Below are 23,269 nucleotides of genomic sequence, written 5' to 3'. Positions count from 1 at the left end.
CTGTCAATCTCGTCTTCTGCCTGACAGAGCTCTGGCACTGGTTCAAACCATTGCGTGCAAGCAATGAAGCCACATTACCCGGCGAGGAATTTCATAATAACAACAGCTGTTAAATATTGATGACTCCTGGCAAGCGCTGAATGCACTTGGTGAAGGTTAAGCCCGCGTGTAATGGAATCTAATTCCTCATTATATATTGTATCAGCTCTCCGGAACTTGCTTTTTTTTAAGCATCTCGGTTCAAAAAACTAAAATCAAAAGCAATGAAAAAAAAAAAGCAGGACTAAGAAGTGAAGGGGTTAATGGGTGTGGTCCCGGATAAATGAAACTAGGCAGAACAAAAAAGTCCTGCATGCTGTAGAGTTATAGACAATGAAAAAGAACCGGTTTGCCCAGATTCCGGCCTTCAGTGTCTGCAGCGCTTTCTAGTAGTATTTCCTCAGCTGCTCGCAGCTTGCCTCATGCACATCTTTCCTCCACTACTGACTGTGTCTCTCACAGAAGCTGTATCACTGCTCGTGAGGATGGGGGTCTCAGTTTTACGGTAGAGTTGTGGTAAAAACAGCAGTGGAATGGCAGCAATGTCTATTTTTATATAATTTTTGAAAATTGCAATTTTTACAGAATAAAGACCAAGCCAGCAATAAAAATAAATGTAAACAATCAAGTTAAAACACACAAGGCACGTTTATCAATACAACTGTGGTGGTTTTCTGACACAATTGCATTGAAAAGAATGGCGCTGAGGCCGAATGCCATATTTATTAAGCCCCGCACCATTTTTTCGTTACTTCAGAACGTAAAAAAAGGTAGTGTGGCTTCAAAGTCGTATGGAGTTGTTAGAGCTTGTCCACACGTAACAGAATTGCTGCAGAAAATTTCTGCAGCAATTGCGTTGAAAGTAGCAGATTTTCCACTGCAGCAAAAATGCACAATTTCCTGCGTTTTTCACTGCAGAAAATGGTGCGTATTTTGCAGCGATTTTCACAATGGTAGGAGATGGTGACATCTCTGAAAAACGCGGCAATTCAGTCCACTTTCTCAAGCAGGAATTGACATGCTGCGGCCCGAAAAATACCCACCACAGGTCAATTTCTGCTCGGAATTTTTACGCAAATATGCAGCAATTCCGCTACGTGTGGTCATGCCCTTACAAACCTCTTCTTACATGTGGTACTGTGATATGGTTATTCATAGAGACTGTGCTAATAATATATTTTCCTGGAACCTACTCAGTAAAAAAGCTGCGTTTTTTTGCCACGCTTTCCATGCTGCAGGAATGATGTAGCTCTCTGCCGCACCATTACGCAGAGCGTTCAGGTATCCTTAGGCCACGTTCAGATGTGGCAGAATTTTTCCGCTGCAAATGTTGGTGCAGATTCTGGGCAATTACGCACTAAATCTGCAGCAACATTTGCATATTTGACAGGTAATTCATCAGACATTGCAGATATCACAGCGAATTTGCCACAGATTTCAGTTTTTGCATTGCAAAGCCTGAAATCCGCAGTGAAATTCCGCTGCTTCTCCGCAACATAATGTGCATGCTGTGAAGGGGAAATGCTGCACCGCAGCCTAATTGCCGCACAGTATTTTCCGCAACGTCTGAACTAAGTTTCCTAAAAATGTATAGAAACAAATTTAAAAAACGGCTGCTGCAGATTTGATTTATCCGGGACCACACCCATTAACCCCACACATGTGGACAGCTTTCCCGCAGCGAGGCAGCGACTCCTAGCGTCATAGATACTAGGAGCCCGGCTCCCTGCAGTGTGCTCAGTCCAGGAAATGCAGCCGACCTGCGGACCATATATCACGGACTGAACACGCTCGTGTGAATCCGGCCTACCACTGTGTAGTGTAACTACATGCAGTCTGCATCCAGAAAGGCTTTCCGTGCTAAATTTTTTGCAGCATGTGGATATTTTCCTGCTACTGTATTTCGCTGCAGATTTTCCATCTGCAAATCTAAACGGAAGATCCACAGCATTTCCATCCCGTGTGGATTTAGGCCTCTTTCACACTGCAGTATTTTGCATCCAAAATCAGGAGTGGGTCCAAAATGCAGAAAAGGGGTAAAAAAATGTCCATTATACTTTTCTTTGTGTATGTTTCACTCCTGTATTTTGGCTTTTATCCCCTTAATGACCAGCTACATTTTACCATTTTTGCCTCTCTGCTTTTTTAGCAGTCATAACTTTTTAATTTTTTCATTGACGTGGCTGTATAAGGCCTTGTTTTATGCTGGAGAAATTGTATTTTGTTTTTGCGTGGTTTAGGAATAAAAGAAATTCACTGTGTAAGGCCTTATCCACACGGAGGTGTCCATTTTGCGTGTCCAAAAAACGCTGCGTTTTGCGCGCGCAAAAGGTCCTTGTGTCATCAGCATATGGTGCGTGGCTGCGTGCTTTTCACGCAGCCGGCATGATGACACTCTGGTTTTATGTTTACAAACAGAAAAGCAAGTGGTGCTTTTCTGTTTTCATTCATTTATTTTACTACTGTTGCGCGAATCACGCGCGGCACCCAGAAGTGTTTCCGTGTGCCGAGCACGATTTGCACGCACCCATTGACTTCAATGGGTGCGTGCAGCGCGAAACACGGGCAAATATACATGTCATGAGTTTCACGCCGCGCACATACGTGAAATTCACTGACTGTCTGAACGGCCCCATTCATTAACATAGGTTCGTGCGACGCGCGTCAAAATCACGTGCCGCGTAGCACGGACGTATAACACGTTCGTGTAAATAAGGCCTAAGTTATATCATTTCTTATTATGGTAAGACTATAGAAAAAAGTGATTCTCTGCATTGTCTTTGTTTTGTTTATGTTTTATCCTGTTCACGTTTCACACTAAATAACCTATTAAATGAATTCTTTAGGTTATAACGGTCGTGTTAATACCTAATATGTGTAGGGTTTTTGTATTTTTATGTAATGTTTGGGCAATAAAATATATTTTATTCAAAATAATGACTTTTTTGTTACATTCTTTTATTTATTTGTTTTTGTTAAAAAAAAATTTTTTTAATCCCATGAAGGGATAACTTTATAACGCTATTTTTTACTTATAATGTATTAGCATTTTCCGGTATGCTTAGGGTATGTTCACACGCAAACTCAAAAATGTCTGAAAATACGGAGCTGTTTTCAAGGGAAAACAGCCCCTGATTTTCAGCTGTTTTTTTAATCATACTCGCGTATTTTGCTGCGTTTTTTACGGACGTTTTTGGAGCTGTTATTCTATAGGGTCAATGAAAAACTGCTCCAAAAACGTCTCTAGAAGTGACATGCACTTCTTTTTCGCGGCCGTTTTTTTAACGCGGCCGTTTATAAAAACGGGCAGGTAAAAAAACAGCCCGTCGGAACAGAATGCCATTTTTCCCATTGCAATCAATGGGCAAATGTTTGGAGGTGTTCTGCTTCCGATTTTTCAGCCGTTTACGGCCCAAAAAACTTCCGAAAATAGCCTGTGTGAACATACCCTGATATATTACACTGTGTTACTATGGCACAGGCTTCTGTTAGGGCCTATGCCCTAACAGCAGACACACTGAGCATACAGCCCTGGGGTCCTTTCTAGGTCCCCAGAGCTGACTGCAGAGGGATTCCCCGGTCTTTGATCGAATGGCCATGTTTCCAGTGACGCGATCAAAGAGGGGAGCTCCCTTTGATCATGCCGCGGTCACTGACTGGGATCGGAATGTTTTCCAATCCCAGCTGTGTTCAGCAGACTGCTCTAAGTTCAGGAGCTGTTAGTTACAGCTCTTGATATGAAGATGAGCGTTTGCAGGAGCGCTCATCAGCCTCTTCTACAGTGACACCAAAATACTTTGCTCGAAAAAATTGGAGAACCACGAGTCGCAAGGCTACATATAATGTAAAAAAGTACAATTTTATTGCATATAAATACATCAACATATAACATGTATAATGATAAAAACACAACGAGGTATCTAAAAGAAGACAGGTAGTATCTGGATCACGTAGCAAAGGTGGTCAAATCGCAGGAATGATGTACATATTGCACCTTATCAAAAATAACGGGATATATATTCCACCTATACACGGGGACATGTATGTGGTAGACACTAGTAATGAATGGAAAACCATGCAGTCAATACGTACATTGCAAAGGTGTAAGTTACATAAAGTCTACTAACTAGCATGATACAGCAATAGCACTAAACATATCCCCACATATAATGAGCGTCCCCCTTAGTAACTTATAAAGGGGTATTCCCAAAAAAGGGGGGGGGGGACCCCCTATATCGTATATCACAAGGGGAATATACCGTATATGTATCCAATAGTGAGCAAAAGGGCCCGTCCGGCAAATACCAGAGGGAGCCCATGGATCAAGACTTACCCATATATGCAATGTTGCACCTGCGATCCACGTGATCCACGTAACAAAAAATGATAATAGCACCCCAACGCGCGTTTCGCTGTTCTAGCTTCCTCAGGGGGTATAATCTCAACTATATCCTGTGCACCTTATATATTGTCCCTCATTATACTGACTCGAACGTTCCGTGTGAACTCGCTCCTCATTGGTCAACGGCGCATGCGCAGGGTAATGTCAAAGGTCATGTTGCCTCAGTCGCCTGTCGTCACACCGCTAATGCGCACGCGTGTCTCCGGAGACATGTCTCCATGGAGACAACGCCAGCGCATAGACGGCGTATAGACGAGAGGAGAACGAGGGACAGACCCGACGAACCCTACAGCACGCGCTCCCCCAGAGTATCGTGAGTACATAGTAGATATGTATATCTCTCTCTCTGCTAATGTCTAATGCTATATCACTGTAGGAATATAAACAGTATATGCCCCTTATACTGTATGTGAAGATAAGTGCTGGGAACAATACCCAAATAAGATTGCATGTATCGACACAGAAACCATCAATTATAGATAGAATATAGTAAATACAATGCAAAGTTGTGAGGAAATAACATGTAAATGAAACGATTCCATTAAAAGTGAAAAAGTGATGAACACTAAGTAATAAGTGGTAATGTATACTCACGTCCTAGTGGAAATCTCGGTATGACTGATGACTAATACAATTAACATGAGTATTATTGGCAGCCTTACTGTAATAGACTGTTTATGGTCGTTTTGCATGTTATAAATTACATTACCACTTATTATCCACCATGCTCTCTCTTTTCCTTCTCTCCCCATACCTATAATTTCTATGATTCAGTAGGTGGTGTACACCTGAGCATGGAGGGATAATTAAATTTAACATCTAAGAAAAATTAAAATTGGAGGTCTCCTCTACCAATTTCCTAGTGTCTACCACATACATGTCCCCGTGTATAGGTGGAATATATATCCCGTTATTTTTGATAAGGTGCAATATGTACATCATTCCTGCGATTTGACCACCTTTGCTACGTGATCCAGATACTACCTGTCTTCTTTTAGATACCTCGTTGTGTTTTTATCATTATACATGTTATATGTTATATGTTGATGTATTTATATGCAATAAAATTTTACTTTTTTACATTATATGTAGCCTTGCGACTCGTGGTTCTCCAATTTTTTCGTACGATATAGTAGAGTCCTGCTACTCCTTGATCTAATAGTTTGGGGGTACTTTGTACACATGTGCTGATCAGTACCTAACCACTTACTTGCTCCTGTGAGACATTTATTCATACAAAATACTTTGCTGTAGACAAAGCACTTGCACCACCTGCCGTCAAAAGACGGTGGGCGGTCGTTAAGGGGTTAAATACTGAAGAAAAATACTGCCGTGGGAAAGTGGCCTTAGGCCAAATGCACATGATGTGTACCGCGGATTTGCCGCGCGTATTTTCATTGGGACAATCCGCAGCATAACACAAAACCAGCAAAGTAAATGAGACCTCAAGCAGTCTGCGGTGAAAACCTGCGTTTACCTGCGGTTTTGATGCAAATTTTCTGCATCAAATTATGCAACGTGTGCATGTAGCCTTAGTGCTTGTTCACATTAGCGTTGGAGACTCTGTTAGTGGCCACCATCATAAATCCAGCCAAAAATACCGGAAATGGAAGGGCAATGCTGATGTGAACACGCCCTAACACTTTGTATTTGGATGCGGTTATTGAATGCAGTTTTTGTCGCCAAAACTGGAAATGGATAAAAAAAATAGACTCATAGGGGGAATTTATGAATCTTTCTATGCCAGTTTTCTGCCGTAGAAAAGTCGCAAATGCCTAAAAAGTCGCACAGGAGAGGCAGTTTTCTTCTATCTGCATTCTATAAGTGAATAGGAACATTACTGTTTATATCCAAAGCCTGAAAACCCATACAGTCCTAATAATGAAAGTTTACTACAATTGTATCCACTCGACCATCCACTGATACATTGTACATTGTTCAATAGCATTAGGGTATGCTCACACAGGTTGGATTTGCTGCGGAAAACTTTGCAGCAAATCTGTTCCAGATACCACAGGAAATTCTGTCCAAAAGTCCTCATATCGTGTTTGATTTAGTGCAAACTTTATGCTGAAATTGCCGCTGTGGACAACAGATGAGGAGATTTAAAAAAAAGTCCATACTGATTTGCCCCTGGTCTCTCATAGTGACACGTCACTCCTTCCAGGGCTGGTCTCAGTACAGGCGTCTCCGGGGATGAATTTTTCTCCTATGCGACCATTGCAGCCTGTGATTGGCTACAGTGGTCACATGGGATGAAACATAATTTCAGAAAGCCGGAGGTACTGAGACCAAATGGAGGAGGAGTGAAGTGTCACTATGGTAACGCCAGAGGAGGGGAGTATGGACATTTTTTTAATTAAAGTATACTTGTGATTTTTGCTGAAAATTCACAGCTGTTCCACAGCAAAAATCTATACATTTCCCTATTGAACACATAGGAGAAAGTCCGCAACTAATATGTAACTATTCCGCAGAAAAAATCTGCACCGCAGGTGAATTTCTCCATGGACATCTTCTGCAGCAGGTGGAGGACTTTTAAAAAAAAAAAAAAAATGGATGTAAAATGCAGTAATTACGCTGTGTGTGAAAGTATCCTTATAATATAGATTAAATGTAATTGTAGAAAACTTGCAGTAACAGGTTTGTAGAAGTTTTTAGCCTCTGGACATAAAAAATAGTTGATGAGAGATTAATGGTATGGTCACACGCAGTGTTTTCAGACATAATTCGGGGTGTTTTACGCCTCAAATTACGCCTGAAAAAATGGCACCATTATGCCTACAAACATCTGCCCATTGCTTTCAATGGGTTTTACGTGTTCTGCTCCCACGAGGTGTAATTTTACGCGTCGCTGTCAAAATACGGCATGTAAAAAGACGCCCACGAAAAAGAAGTGCAGGACACTTCTTGGGACGTTTTTGGAGCTTTTTTCATTGACTCCATTGAAAAACAGCTCCAATAACGGCCGTAAAATACGCTATAAAAACGTCTGAAAATCAGGAGCTGTTTTCGCCTGAAAACAGCTCCGTATTTTCAGACGTTTTTGGTCACTGCATGTGAACATACCCTAATTATATTAGTAAAAGCGACATATAATGCCCAGCGTAAACCCAGCATTTCTTAAATTAATGCTGCAATATACATGTCAAAACACATAATAATTACAATAAGGGGTTTGCCAAGAATATATTAACATAGCTGAAATGATAGACCTGCTGTAATTTCTAAATACCTCAGTATTGTTAGGGTATGTTCACACGAGGGCGTCCGTTACGGCTGAAATTACGGGGATGTTTCAGCCTGAAAACATCCCCGTAATTTCAGCCGTACCGGCATGTGCAGGCGCTTGAACGCCGCGTCCATTACGGCCGTAATTAGCGCTGCTATTCATTGGAGTCAATGAATAACGGCTCCAATTACGGCCAAAGAAGTGACAGGTCACTTCTTTGACGCGGGCGTCTATTTACGCGCCGTCATTTGACAGCGGCGCGTAAATATACGCCTCGTGTGAACAGACAAACGTCTGCCCATTGCTTTCAATGGGCAGATGTTTGTCAGCGCTATTGAGGCGCTATTTTCGGACGTAATTCGGGGCAAAAACGCCCGAATTACGTCCGTAAATAGGCCGTGTGAACATACCCTTACTGTGGACTGAGGCAGCACTGTTTACTTATGGTGGTTAACAATAATCACTTTGTCTATGGTACTGAACGATAGAAATGTGCTCCATTAGTCGGCGCACTTATCGTTCATGCTTCAAAATTGTCCTTGGTCATTGGTGGTAAATGCTACGGTTGAGTAAATGCACAATATTTCAAACAAATTCTTTACAAAATATTGGAATGCTTGTCGTACCATGGCCACATTTTTACATCTATGGCCAACGCTATCCTTAGAGACAGGCTAAATAGGTAAATCCAACAACACTATGCAAAGAGACACTTCCCCCTTCCCCAACAGTCATGCTTCTTGAGATCAAGGTTCACAAACAGAATTCTATCGGAAATCAATAAAGGCCGTATGTAACCAAATCATTGAATGGGTTAAAGGGTTTGGCATAATGCCACCTCTTTATGAATAGTGGGGGTCCCAGTAGTCAGACCACCACTGGTCATGAAGTAATGGTATATCTTAGAGATATGCCATCACTTTATCTAATGAGAAAACCTCTTTAATAAATAAATATTCCGTGCTACACTGGTTCTTTACATCGTTACTTTTTCGAGATGTGAGTCCATTTCTAGTTTATATTTAAGGAAGTTTGGGTGGTGCTGCTTCTATTTATTACACATTTGATTGTCACAAGTTGAGGCTCGATGTATGAAGAAAACAGTGGAATATTTTATAATGGGTTAAAGTCATGCAATTCAGATTGCTTAGTAACTAAATTTAAATTGTCCTGGAAGTAAACTAAATTTAACAGGGGTATGGCAAAAAAAAAAAATAGTCATATGATATGTATGTTGCCAAGTATGCACAGTAGCAGAAAGTTTTAGAGCCAATAACCCTGAAGACAGACTAATTCAACGCTTAAGAAAATGTTAAGCGTAAGTTTTCCGCTTGTTTTCATTGCACTTTGACGTAAAGGGTAGTGGTAAAATCCTAGACATTAGGGGAAACTTACTAAAATTATTACATTTTGGCACATACCATATTTGCACTAAGGGTAGGAACACACACAGTGTAAACACTGCAGATTTTCCGCAACTGATTAATTGCGAAAAATCTGCAGCGTATTACAGTAGCAGCAGTGTGGGTGAGAGTTCAACAAATCTCGTCCCCACACTGTGGTAAATTTCCACAGAAAAAACGCACATAAATTGACCTGCGGTGCGGTTACTTCAACCGCAGCATGTCGTTTTTGCCCCGAATTACGTCCGAAAATAGCGCCTCAATAGCGCTGACAAACATCTGCCCATTGAAAGCAATGGGCAGACGTTTGTCTGTTCACACGAGGCGTAATTTACGCGCCGCTGTCAAATGACGGCGCGTAAATAGACGCCCGCGTCAAAGAAGTGACCTGTCACTTCTTTGGCCGTAATTGGAGCCGTTATTCATTGACTCCAATGAATAGCAGCGCCAATTACGCCCGTAATTGACGCAGCGTTCAAGTGCTTGCACCTGCCGTTACGGCTGAAATTACGGGGATGTTTTCAGGCTGAAGCATCCCCGTAATTTCAGCCGTTACGGACGCCCTCGTGTGAACATACCCTTAATTTTGCGGATATGCAACTCTTCTGTTGCGGGCTTACCCATTGAATTCAATGGGCTGCTTAAACCCGCAACAAAGCAGTGTGTGTTGTGATATTTGCGGCGGAATCACAGCAAAGCGCAGCAAAAATCACAAGTAAGAAAAAAAAAAAAAAGTTATACTTACCCAGAGTTCCCTGCTTCTTTTCCAGTCTGGCCTCCCTGGATGACGTTGCAGGCCATGTGACCACTGCAACCAATCAAAGGCTGTAGCATCACATGGCCTGCAATGTCATCCCAGGAGGCCGGACTACACGCCGGGAAGTGGGAGGGGGTAAGTTTTTTTCTGTCGCCGCTTCGCAGCGGAAATTCGCCATAAAAACACATCACAATGTGGTGCCATTTTCCGGACGGCATTCCCTGCGGTGTTCAGGGCGGATACGCTGCGCAGCTTAACGCAGTGTATCCGCACTGAATACGTTGTGTGTGTTCCTACCCTAGAATGGGATACTTAGCAAAAAAGGGAGTGGGGTAAGGTGGGACAGGCTGTCGGTACGACACATTTAATATAATTCTCACCAGAAATTGTAGTAAACTATAGCACAAATCTATGCCTGCTCATTATTACTCTTAATTAATTTAGTAAATTATATGAAAAGTATTAAAAATTAGTCTCAATTAGGGTATGTTCACACACACTAATTACGGACGTAATTCGGGCGTTTTTTCCCCGAATTACGTCCGAAAAATGCGGCTTGAAAGCGTTGACAAACATCAATGGGCTGACGTTTGTCTGTTCACACGAGGCGTATATTTACGCGCCGCTGTCAAATGACGGCGCGTAAATAGACGCCCGCGTCAAAGAAGTGACCTGTCACTTCTTGGGGCGTAATTGGAGCCGTTATTCATTGACTCCAATAAAAAGCAGCGCCAATTATGTCCGTAATGGACGCGGCGTTCAAACGCCTGCACATGCCGTTACGGCTGAAATTACGGGGATGTTTTCTCCTGAAAACATCCCTGTAATTTCAGCCATTACGGACGCTGTCGTGTGAACATACCCTAAATCTGCCCCTATGTTCTCACAGGGCCACGTTATTCATTCTTGGTGTTATTTATAGTATAATTTTATAACAATTATTACATATAAATCACATGTAAAATGTAATCAATAGGAGCCCTGTAACAATTTACTGTATTTATTCCTTGTTCACGTGACAGAATTTTCATGCTAATTCCCACTCGTTTTCCCTGCTGGAATCGGCATGAATTTCATCGGTAACAAGGCTCTTTTTTATGTCAATTGGAAACCACCCTGGTTGTTCATACAGGGTGGAGTATTCAGCAGGCGGAATAGCAAACCACCTCACTAAAAAAAATGAAGTGACATGTCTTAACTCGGTTTCCTCTGTGTATTCTTCCGCGAAAACAGCATCAGAAGCCACAAGCAGATTATCCCCATTGAATGGGGATAATCTGCGTGCGGAAAACATGGCTGTAAACTGCCAAATCGTGGCAGAAATCGGAGGGGCAGCCTCAGATTTCTGCCACGGAACATCGGCAGAATACACATCAAATTTTTCCACTGTGTGAACAAGGCCTAACAAGTCCAGAAAACCTGAAATCTAAGACTAATTTAGATGTTTTGCGCAGGCATTGGCACTCCATGTGTCGCTCTATGGTGATCCATGTGGTTACATACTCCCCCAGAAACAATGCCTTTAATGGGGAGTGTGCCTGTGTAATATGTATTTTTTCATAAAGCATGGCACCATTTTTTTTTTAAAAAAACCTCTGTATGGCTCTATATGAAATCAGTACGGTAGGGCCAAGTAGAAATCTATGACCTCATGCACACGACCGTATGTATTGTGCGGTCCGCAAAACCACGGGTCTGTTGCAGTACGTTGTACTGCAAAGAAAACCCTTGTTGTGCATCTGTGTGCCATCCGGACTCACGGATCCAAAATAATTCACCAGTCCTGAGTTTCTGCGGTCCGGATTTGCGGACCCCGCACCGATCCGTGTAAATCACTCTCGTGTGCATGGAGCCATAGAAAAGAATGGGTCCTCAATTCATCCACAAAAATGTGTATAAATTGCGGCCGCAAATATACGATCGTGTGCATGAGGCCTAAGGGCACATTCACACGTGGCGGAATTGCTGTTGAATTCCGCTGCGGATAGTATGCAGTGGAAATCTGCAGCAGCCGGTTTTTTCATTTCTTTCTATATATTTTTAGTAAAGTTAGTTCAGATGTTGCAGAAAATAACTGTGCGGAAATTGGGCTGCGGTGCAGAATTTTCCCTCCGCAGCATGCACATGACGTTGCGGAGAAGAAGCGGAATTTAACTGCAGATTTCAACCTTTGCAATGCAAAAACTGAAATCTGTGGCAAATCCGCTGTGATATCTGCAACGTCTGAATTACCTGTCAAATATGCAAATGTTGCTGCAGATTCGTTGCGTAATTGCCCCAAATCTGCACCAACATTTGCAGCGGAAAATCACTGCCACGTCTGGCCGTGCCCTTAGGGTACAACTCCATACTAGAGCATTAGTAATCATTAGCTCACCAGAGAAATGCAAACAGTTTATATTTGACTTGCATTTTTTGCTGCACTTGTGGGAGACTGAAAATTTTATGTATGTGGGCAGCTTTAGTTTCTGTGTTTACAGCAAAAAATGTGTGTCTATAAAAGGAAAAAAATCAGTAGTTATAAATGTCAGTGTGCAATGAATTGTGGTTCTACACGTAATAATATTTTGATAAACATGACTATTTCCTAAATAACCACAAATCTGTCAGATCACTGAATCTCCCAATTGCTACAAATGACAAATTTCTGTTCAAGCTTGAGATCTCTCCAAAATGAAGTTCATGTCCAAGTGCTATAAACCCAATATATAATCCATATATAGTATACTCTCAAGTTCACAAAAGGCGTTTGGAGCAGTTACCCAAATCCGGGAGTGGATCCTTAAAGAGGACCTGTCAGTTTACCTGGCATATCTGTAAGGGGGGATTCACACGAGCGTGTATTCGGTCCGTGCGGGCCGCTTGGTTTTCACGCGGCACGCATGGACCAATACAAGTCTATGGGGCAGTACAGACAGTCCGTGCTTTTTGCGCGGCGTTTGTCTGCTGCGCAAAAAGCGCGACAGGTTCAATAACTCTGCGTATTTCGCGCATCACGTACCCATTGAAGTCAATGGGTGCGTGAAAACCACGCAGGTTGCACGGAAGCACTTCCGTGCGAACTGACTGAAACAGCGCACCAGCTGTCAAAAGGATGAATGTAAACAGAAAAGCACCACGTGCTTTTCTGTTTCCAAACATCCAAACGGAGTGTCTTTGCGATGAGCGAAGCCGGACAAGCGAACCGAACTTCACCGGGTTCGGCCGAACTCGTTTTGGCCGAACCCGGCAAAAAAATTATCGGTACGCGACGTCAGGAGATAGTCACTGTCCATGGTGCTGAAAGAGTTAAACTGTTTCAGCACCATGGACAGTGACTTCCGATCCCAATATACATGAACCTGTAGAAAAAAAAACGAAGTTCTGACTTACCGATAACTCCCGGCTTCTTCCTCCAGTCTGACCTCCCGGGATGACAATTCAGTCCAAGTGACAGCTCCAGCCAATCACAGGCCAAGCACAGGCTGCAGTGGTCACATGGACTGGCGCGTCATCCAGGGAGGTGGGGCCCGATGTCGAGAGGCGCGTCACCAAGGACGCGTCACAAAGGCAACGGCCGGGAAGTTCTCGGTAAGTACGAACTTTTTCTTTTTTTTCAACAGGTTTTTCGATATTGTGTTCGGCATTCACTGTCGAGGGTGCTGAAAGAGTTAGCTCTTTCAGCACCTTGGACAGTGACGGGCGTCGACTAGCCTCATCTCTATAATGGCGGCTGAGCGAAAATCACGCAGCCGCGCATCATACACGGATGACACACGCAGCTGTCAAATGGTTTTTGCGTGCGCAAAACGCTGCGTTGTTTGCGCGAGCAAAAACGCAACGTCCGTCTGTATCTCCCCTAAGGGTAAGTTCGCACGCAGTGTTTTCAGACGTAATTCGGGCATTTTACGCCTCGAATTACGCCTGAAAAAATGCCCCTAATACGCCTACAAACATCTGCCCATTGCCTTTAATGGAAATTACGATGTTCTGTTCCTACGAGCCTTTATCTTATGCGTCGCTGTCAAAATACGGCGTGTAAAATGACGGCTCGTCAAAAGAAGTGCAGGACACTTCTTGGGATGTTTTTTGGAGCTGTTTTTCATAGACTCTATTGAAAACGGCTCCAAAAACTGCCGTAAAAAACGCTGTGAAAAAGATCCGTATTTTCAGACGTTTTTTGTTGAGCGTGTGATCATACCCTAATAGTGCATTCCTCATAATATAAAAATGCTGGAGCATCTTTTCTTAGAACTTTGTGTTGTGCTATTCCTCTGTTATTCCTCCTAGAAATGTATGAATAAATTGACAACAGGGTGTTACCAGTTGGAGGGGGGGGGGTGTCCCTACATTGTCTGACAATATCCAATCAGTGCTGTCAGATTGAGACTGTAGGAATACAACCTACTGACAAGGGTAACACTCAGTTGTCAATTTATTCACAGATTTCTAGGAGGAATAACAGAGAAACAGCACAACGCAGAGTTAAAAAAAGAAAAAAATGGTGCTCCTGAACTGTGATTTCATATTTAATTCAAGTATTTACTAAAAGAGACATGTCAAGAGAGCTCACGGGCTTCTTTAAAGGTAAGGGTATGTGCACACACAAAATCAAAAACGTCTGAAAATACGGAGCTGTTTTCAAGGGAAAAGAGCTCCTGATTTTCAGACGTTTTTTTTAATTAACTCGCGTTTCGCTGCGTTTTTTATGTCCGTTTTGGGGCTGTTTCTCTACGCGGCCATTTTTCAAAACGTTGGAAAATAACTCCGTTTTTCCCATTGGGCAGATATTCGGAGGCGTTCTGCTTCCGATTTTTCAGACATTTTTAGTTTACGGCCCGAAAAACTGCCAAATATAAACCGTGTGAACATACCCTAACACGTCACATTGAAAATGCAGTCCTATCTGCAGGCAGCATGTTATAGAGCATGAGGAGCTGAGCAGATTGATTTATATTTTTTGTTGGAAAAAACAGTAACTTGAAAGGTATAGATCTAAATCCTGTTTCTCTCTGGGCTTAGGAGTCCAGTGGGCGGTTATAATCAGAGATTGCCAGCGATCAATCATATTGGTAAGGCTATCAATCATAGAGTAAGACCGCCCACTGGACTCCTAAGCCCAGAATGAGCAGAGGTTTAAATGAATAAATTACAAGTTATACTGAATATTTCCCAACAAAACCATATATTAATCTCCTTAGCTCCTTCTACTCTATAATTCTTTCCTCCATATATGTCCTTTATGATGAACTAAGGACAAACTACACCAAAACTGTAGTATATGTGAACCTGGCCCTTTGGGCTAAGCAAATCTATGAAAATGTGCTTCAATGAAGTTTCACCAACTGATTAATTTCCTAATACAGAACTATATTTCCATATCTGCCCCGGGGCTAGATTGCAGGGGGCAAGGGGGACAAGGTACTGTGCCAACAATCCCCACTGCCTTGCCAGGGTATTTAGATACAGGGCTATGTCTGCAAACATAATATTTGCCTCAGGTGAAGAAAAACCTAGTTATGACTGACCATATCATTCCTATTCATAAAGGGAGCGATTATGAAAGATGATCCTACACTTTAATTCTCAAAAATGATAATAGCATTACTTTCTATTGGCAATACAAATAATACTTTTTATATTGCCAAGTGTTATTGAAATAAATCAAGAAAAGTGGTGTTAACCACGGCAACCAATCAGACTCCAAGCATTTTATTCTGTATTATTTTGTATGCATGATCACCTTGGTGCTTCACGCATAAAATCAATGGCCCTGAGGGTGCGTGCGTTTTCTGTAAATTTTTGAATCCTAAAAACAGTAAATATTTTAAATATTCAAAAGTGAATCTTTTAAAACATTGACTTACATCACAATACCTCATGAGCTACCACCATTAAAATGGGCCCTTTAACATAGTCTTCTCCACACATTTATTGTCTAGCGTTGCTTTAAAGTTTAAACAATGTAGACTATATGTTTAGACTATTAAGATAACGAACTTGTATCCCGTGTTCTCGACTTACAGTATGTAGAGAATACTATACGTGTTTGTTTGCCGTAGGTAATATAGGCTCGTAACATATGGCAGCAGTCACGCAATGGACAACTTTTAATCTTATTTGGCTTTTAAATAGAGATTACCAAGCATGAAAATGTCAACTTGATGGGGATATGTACAATAAGGAAATTTAAAGGCAGAATTCAAATAATGCATTATGTACATTTATAGACATTCATTTATTTATCACCATCATTACAGTTTGTTAAACTTGATCCGAATAACCAGTTTATTTTATTTACCTTACATAGAATCAAGCCAAGAATAGCACCAGCATCAATACTAGCAAGAGGAAAATTGGGGGAAATGCAAATCAATGAATAATAATAGTTGGCATACAGCTGCTATCATTTATCTAGAGCTAGGACTTACTGTAAGGGCACGTTCAGACGTGGCAGAACTTTTCCGCTGCAAATGTTGGTGCAGATTTGGGGCAATTACGGAACGAATCTGCAGCAACATTTGCATATTTGACAGGTAATTCAGACGTTGCAGATATCACAGCAGACTTGCCACAGATTTCAGTTTTTGCATTGCAAATGCTGAAATCTGCAGTGAAATTCCGCTTCTTCTCCGCAACGTCATGAGTATGCTGCGGAGGGAAAATTCTGCACTTCAGCCTAATTTCCGCACAGTTATTTTCCGCAACGTCTGAACTAAGTTTCCTAAAAATGTATACCAACCAATGTAAAAAACGGCTGCTGCAGAATTCCACTGCGTACTGTCCACAGCGGAATTCAACAGCAATTCCGCCACGTCTGAGTGTGCCCGAAGGGCACGTTCAGACGTGGCGGTGTTTTTCCGCTGCAAATCTTGGTGCAGATTTGGGGCAATTACGCAACCAATCTGCACCAACATTTGCATATTTGACAGGTAATTCAGACGTTGCAGAAAAGACAGCGGACTTGCCACAGATTTCAGTTTGTGCATTGCAAAGGCTGAAATCCGCCGTGAAATTCCGCTTCTTCTCAGCAACAGTCAGTGCATGGTGCGGAGGGAAAATTAGTCTCTCCTATGTGCACCCCACCAAGCTGGTGTTAGTAGTCGCTCTCTCTCCTGTGTGCAGCGCCCCCTAGCTGGTGTTTTGTAATCTCATATGGTACATACGATGATCCATCTGATGAGTGGTTCACAGATGGATCATGTTTGCAAAGAAAGTCAGGGACAAGGGTTACACCAAAATGTTTAATTAAAAAAGTTGCCTACTACCGGACAACTGATGACCTATCCGCCGGATAGGTAATCAGTATAAGATCTGTGGGGGTCCGACACCTGGACCCCTTACCAATCAGCTGTTCCTTCTGCCTGCGGCCACCGGATGTCATCGCACAGTATGCAAAGTAGAGAGCCGGAAGCAGTTGTCACCATACATTGCATAGCGGCCGTGCTGCAGAACTGCAGCTCAGGTCCTATTCACTTGAACAGGAACAGAGCTGCAGTACTGCAGGACGGCCGCTATTCTGTGACCGGAGCCATCTGTTTCCGGCATGGACGTCCGGATGTTTGGGACGGGGTCCGGGTGTCGGATCTCCACAGATCATACACTGATGACCTTTCCTGTGGATAGGTCATCAGTTGTCTGGTAGTGGACAACCCCTTTAACTGATTAATTGGTTTATGTCACATACATGGTAACAGTTTATCTTATATGACTTTTATATACTTCATCTTTGATTTATTTATTTTTTTGTCAGCATGCCATACAAAAAAATGTTGCCTACCCCTGGACTAGGGGGTACTTGGCTTAACAACATTAAGAAACATTGTTTTATGACACATACCCTGACCAGTTTTTGTTCAAATCACTGGAAACACAAATAAAAAGGCAAGACTGGATCACACTGTTATTATATTTTAAAAATAGATCAAAGTGTTATAAATGATGTGTAACTTTGATGTTTGCCATACAAGATCACCAGATGGCACTGTGTTCTTCGGCTTCATAATGCAAAAATTACAGAAAAACTATAAGCACTCCTTTACTTAATGTCTTTACCCACATGTATCGTGTCTAGTGTAAATATACCTTTCTTTTCATCTCTGGTACATAGGGGACAGCTGTATACCAGGGTTGTAGCATATATTCACATTCTGTTCTCTCATACAAACATTCTGACAGTTATTAATTATTAACAACAGACTTTACGGCAGATTTACTAAGATTGGTGTTTTATACGCCAGTCTTAATATGAAGCCCACAGGAGCAAGTTGCGGCTGACTTATTAATAGGCCACACCTCATAATAAATTTGTCGCACCAGAAACCAGCTCGTAGCTGAAGTAGATTTTCACTAGAATTCACAAAAATTTCTGATTTATATTATAGTGAGTTTTTAGGCTGTGGGTGGCCCTGCCCCTTCTGCTAAGCCTTGCCTACTTTCTTTTAAAAAAGGTCGAGGTCGGTGGAAATCGGTAAAGAGCCATAAATTGCAATTTTTTTTTTTCAAGGCCCCATGCACACGACCGTATTTTTCCCTCCCGTAAATACTTGTCACACGTTTTTAACCCATATTTAACCCGTATTTACAGACCTGTGCCTGTAAATACGGGTTCATTGTCATCCGTATTCCAACTGTATTTACGGACCCGTAAAAAAAGGGGGTTGGAAATTGTCACATGATTGCACAGACACCATTTTCTCTGCTTCTCTTTATTAAAAAATTAAAATCCCCTGACGTCGCCTAGCAACGCTCCTGTAATTACACACATAGCCACCCGTAATTACGGGAGCCCCATAGACTCCTATGGGCCTGCCCATGCCGTAATTATGGCCTGAAATAGGACATGTTCTATATTTTTCAATGGTCCGGGCACCTTCCGGTATGCAAACAGGAAGGTACACATGGCCAACAGAAGTCTACGGGCCGTAATTACGGGTGTTTTTACGGTCATGTGCATGGGGCCTAAAACCAATTAAATCTTTTAAGAAATTCCTCCCTTTATGTTGGAAATGTGGAGATAATTAAGATTATTTTCTTAATATGTTTAGTTATCTCAGGTTTTGTTCACATCTGGGTCGGGGTTCCGTTCATGGGTTGGTCAGACATATCCATCAGGGGAACCCTTGAACGGAATCCATAGCTTTCCGTTTACATTACCATTGACTTCAATGCAAATGGTTTCCGTTTGTCTCTTTCCATTAGGTTTTCATTTTTTTGGGCGGAATCAATAGCGTAGTCGACTGCGCTATTGATTCCGCCCCAAAAAAACAACCTTAAGGAATGGAGAAAAACGGAAACCATTTGCATTGGAAGCATTACCATTGAAATCAATAGTAATGCAAATGGAAAGCAATGGTCTCTGTTCATGGGATCCCCTGACGGAAAGGTCTGACGGAACCCATGAACAGAAACCCGACGCAGATGTGAATGAAGCCTAAGGCAAAAAACTATCTCCAGTTCTGGTAGACTTTCAATTCTGTGTGAGCATTTAAACTGCAGCTCCACCCCCCCCCCCCCCCATAAAAGCAGACCATAGGGCACAAGACTCCCTACAATGAGCTGCATGCAGGGGGACCCGCTGTGTGAGAAGGGATTAACCAAGATAGACATAAACGTAAAGAAAGTTAGAAGGCAAAGAAGATTATCTTTTAAGACATTAAAATGTGATAACTTTTCAAAAATAAGTAAATTCAGCAACCAATCAGATATCTGCAGCAATGCTCATAAGTAAAAAGATGAAATATATTTCCAAGCCATATTCCTTGCATGCCTCAGCAACTACATTTGCTCCACAGCACTTACTTGCTTCCCACACATTATGCTCCTGTCCAAGTAGTGTACACTCACTGGCAGCAGTGCCTAACCTGGCTTAAATCTGGCTCTGATCATACTCCATTAGCCATGTAAGTGGAACTGTGATATGTATTGGGTGGTTTACACATCTGCTAAATGCTGGCCACCGCTGCAATGTGGTTTTATACAAATGTCAACGGGGATTAGTCAACTGTGGTTACATTTCGAAGGTCATTGATGCTTTGAGCTTATGTAACTAAAGGTGCATATACCTTTTATTTAATCTATCACTTGTACAGACTGGTGTTTGCCAAAGAAGGGTAATGGAGCAAGTTCTGAGAAGCTCAACTTTTAGGTAATATTTACTTAAAAAGGTGTGAATAAAAAACCGAACTAAAGGCATTTGCAGTGTGTTTATGTATTTGCAAAATGCACCTTTTAGATCAGGGAACGTTCAGATGTGGTGGACTTTTTCCGCTGCCTATTTTGCCACAAATTCGAGGCAAATCTACAATATATGCCGTGTTTTTAGTGGAAAAAAATGGGGAAATATAAAATGGCCTACAAAATTGGCGTTTTTTTTATGTGCCATTTTTTGCATTTTAACTTTTTTTCCCAAAATTGCATCAAGCCTGACTTTAGCATTTTTTGTCCCATAGACCTCCATATATATTTTTTTGCTCTCTAAAAAAAACCGCAAGTGTCATTGTGTGATTTTTATGGCATTATTAGTGTCATTTTTTTTAAAAAAGAGGAATATTTGTATCACATGATCTTCGTACCGAATGATTTGCTATGTGAAAAATGGCACCAAAAAAACGCAGGTGGTAAAACACACTATTAACAAAAAACATCAGCAAAAAATGCATAGAAAAAAATGCATGTATTATTTTACTTAGGGCATGTTCACACGTGGCGTATTTCTGCAGACACTGTCCGCATCAATGCCCCACATAATCTGCGTTGTAGATTCCTTTGCGCCTTTGCCTAAAACGTGCAGTAAAATGCTGCGGATTCGTCGTTGCGGATTCAGGTGAAGAGTACATCCTGCTGTCTTTTAAAACATTACATCTCAGTCTGGCTATAGACCTCGAAGCACATAGGTCCAGCCAGAATGATGAAATATCCTGTTCGCAAAAGCAATCCGCAACGCAACACACATAACAGCTGCGGACTTCATTGCGTAATTTTGCAACTCCATTGAAGTCAATGGAGAAATTCTGCCACAAGTACACATCAAGTCCGCAACAGCCAGTGTATGCTGCGGACAACAAATTCCGCACCGCAGCCTATGGTCCGCAGCGGAGTTGTCCACAACGTCTGCACGAAGATAACTAAAAAGGTGTGGAAACCAATGGACAGACTGTCTGCTGCGGATTTCCAGTGCGGACTGTCCGCAGCGGAATTCCACAGCAATTCCGCCAAGTGTGAACATGCCCTTAAAATACTTTTTTTAGTGTGGCATTTTTTCTTTAGCATAAAAAGCAAGAAAAAAAAATTTGAGTAAAGGAGGCCCAATGTAGATATTCTCCCCTAGTAGCAAAGCATCTGATAGAGCATGCCACATTTTATTTTCTCTCAAAATCTGTAGAAAACACTGTGTAAGATCAGTATCATAGGGATGCACAGTATGGCCCTATATACTTCTATAGGCACTGTATTACGGTTCCATACAAAACTTTTATATGGATGAAATAATGAGTACTCATAATAGGAGTCAAAATGTTTGCTCAACTGATTTATATTCATGTATCCAACCAATGGAAAATGATAATGCATTCTATCTATTAAATAAAAAGATTTTCCATTTTATTAGTAAGCAACAAACCACGTTATAATAATAATGAATGCAAGTAAGCAGTGACATTTTGTTCTTGCTAATGTTACTTAGTGAAATTGGTACAAGGCTGAAATGTACCAGGTACAGGTTATCCTCTCAGGGTGTTCTCCTACCCCCACACTAGGCACGGACAAAGGAGATGTAGATAATAAGGTAACAACATAATCACCTAGATAAGAGTGCTGACTCGTTATCAATATAGGTTAGATATATGAATATCCACACCGTATACAGTCTTGCTTAGTAAAATAAACTAAAATTCAATAGGATTTTTTAAAAAAACAAAAAACTTTCTGCCTTTTTTCGTCATATATTTGGTGTATAAAATGCTGCACACCCTTGCGCCCTCATTCTTTGTTCTTCAACATGTTTGGGTTAACGTTTGTTGCTTTCAGTACTCTATTGTTGTGCCGCATACACAAAGATACACCTGCTGAATTATAGGGGCAGAGAGCAGAAAAAAAGATGCAATAAACAGATTATATGACATTTTACAATTATTAATAGTTTCATGGTAAGAATGATTCCATTGTAATACAGACATATATTCAATGATGTATTAACCCCTCAAGGACGCGGATAATTTCTACCATCAGGATGAAGCATAATTTACTGTTTAAGCATTCTGAGAGCTATAGCTTTTTTTTTTCCTGACGTTGCTGTGTGAGGAATGTTCTTTGTATTCTGGGTGTATTTTTATTTATTTATATATTTTTATTTGCATTATTTGGTACCTATAAAATAGTGTTCGATTTATATGATTTTTCTTTAACGGAATGCAAAAAATATTCTAATCTGTCATTTTTGTTTCATTTTTTTAACATTGTTTTCCGCACACTCTAAATTACAGTTTTTTTTACTCACATTTTTTTTCCGTGGGTTTTAGCAATTAAGGAATGCCTTATTTGTTTTTGCATTGTATTATATTGTTATGATTTATGATTTTCTTTTTGTTTTTTGTTATGCATTAATCTCCTTTTCCTATGTCTGTTTTTTACTGATTATTTTTCATTTTTTTTCTTTCATACAATGGGACTTTTATGTATTCCAATTTATTCCTGCCTCGCATGTAAAATGCAAAGGCAGCTGCTAGATATGCCCTAACGGGTATTGTCTCAGGACAGCCCTTCGGGCTATCCCTTTAAAATGTCATACATTTATGGCCCAGGGCGGGAAGAGGTTACGTTTTCTTTCTTATGTATGTTTGGCTTGTGCTATTTATAGTGTCTTTACCAAATTTTTAGATGGTTGTATGACCCTAATGAGCATTTACCCTGTGGTTCCTCCAATGACAGCAACTGAATATTTGGGCTCCTGGGGAGTCGACAATTTGAAAATAGGTTGTCCAAATACCCAACTCCTTTAAACAATTACCTCAACTGTCTGTGGAAATTAAATTTGGTTGTTGCTAACTAAAGTGTTACCATTTAACATTTGGGGAGCATTACTAATAAGTGCCATCATGTCAGTTTCTGCTGCCTCTATGAACACATTTTTCCCCTTTTTTTTTATATATATATTTTTTGTCCTGCCAGTTTAGTCTTCAAGAAGGTGACAATTTTGGATTTTCACTGGTGCTATGGGGCATAATTTACAGTTTGTTGGCTTATGTAAAGTTGTGGCTATGGACTCAACGGGCATCTAAGATACAGCAAATAAATGAAGTTCAATCCATAATTGTAGGATTTCTACTACAATACTACAGACCTTTAACTTGGCGTCTTCTGCTGGAGAAACAATTAGGGTAGAGCAGCTTTGTATAGCTTTATAGTGAGGGTGCTTTATTATTGTCTTGTAATTGGGAAACTATATTTTTTTTTAGAAC

The 23,269-nt window shown here is 41.2% G+C and overlaps 1 protein-coding gene across 1 annotated transcript in view; it reads right to left on the bottom strand.

Annotated features, from left to right (window-relative positions):
* The window catches only part of AHRR (aryl hydrocarbon receptor repressor), a 279,804-nt gene that overhangs the window by 149,250 nt on the left and 107,285 nt on the right, over window positions 1–23,269 (bottom strand). The window contains exon 4 of the mRNA XM_075828497.1: window positions 12,866–12,899. Coding sequence (XP_075684612.1) covers window positions 12,866–12,899 — 34 coding nt within the window. The remainder of the gene's footprint in view (window positions 1–12,865; window positions 12,900–23,269) is intronic.

Source organism: Rhinoderma darwinii, chromosome 5, assembly GCF_050947455.1.
Source record: "Rhinoderma darwinii isolate aRhiDar2 chromosome 5, aRhiDar2.hap1, whole genome shotgun sequence".
NCBI lineage: Eukaryota > Metazoa > Chordata > Amphibia > Anura > Rhinodermatidae > Rhinoderma > Rhinoderma darwinii.
The sequence above is the reverse complement of the archived record's forward strand: the minus strand, read 5'-3'. Positions and strand labels throughout refer to the sequence as shown.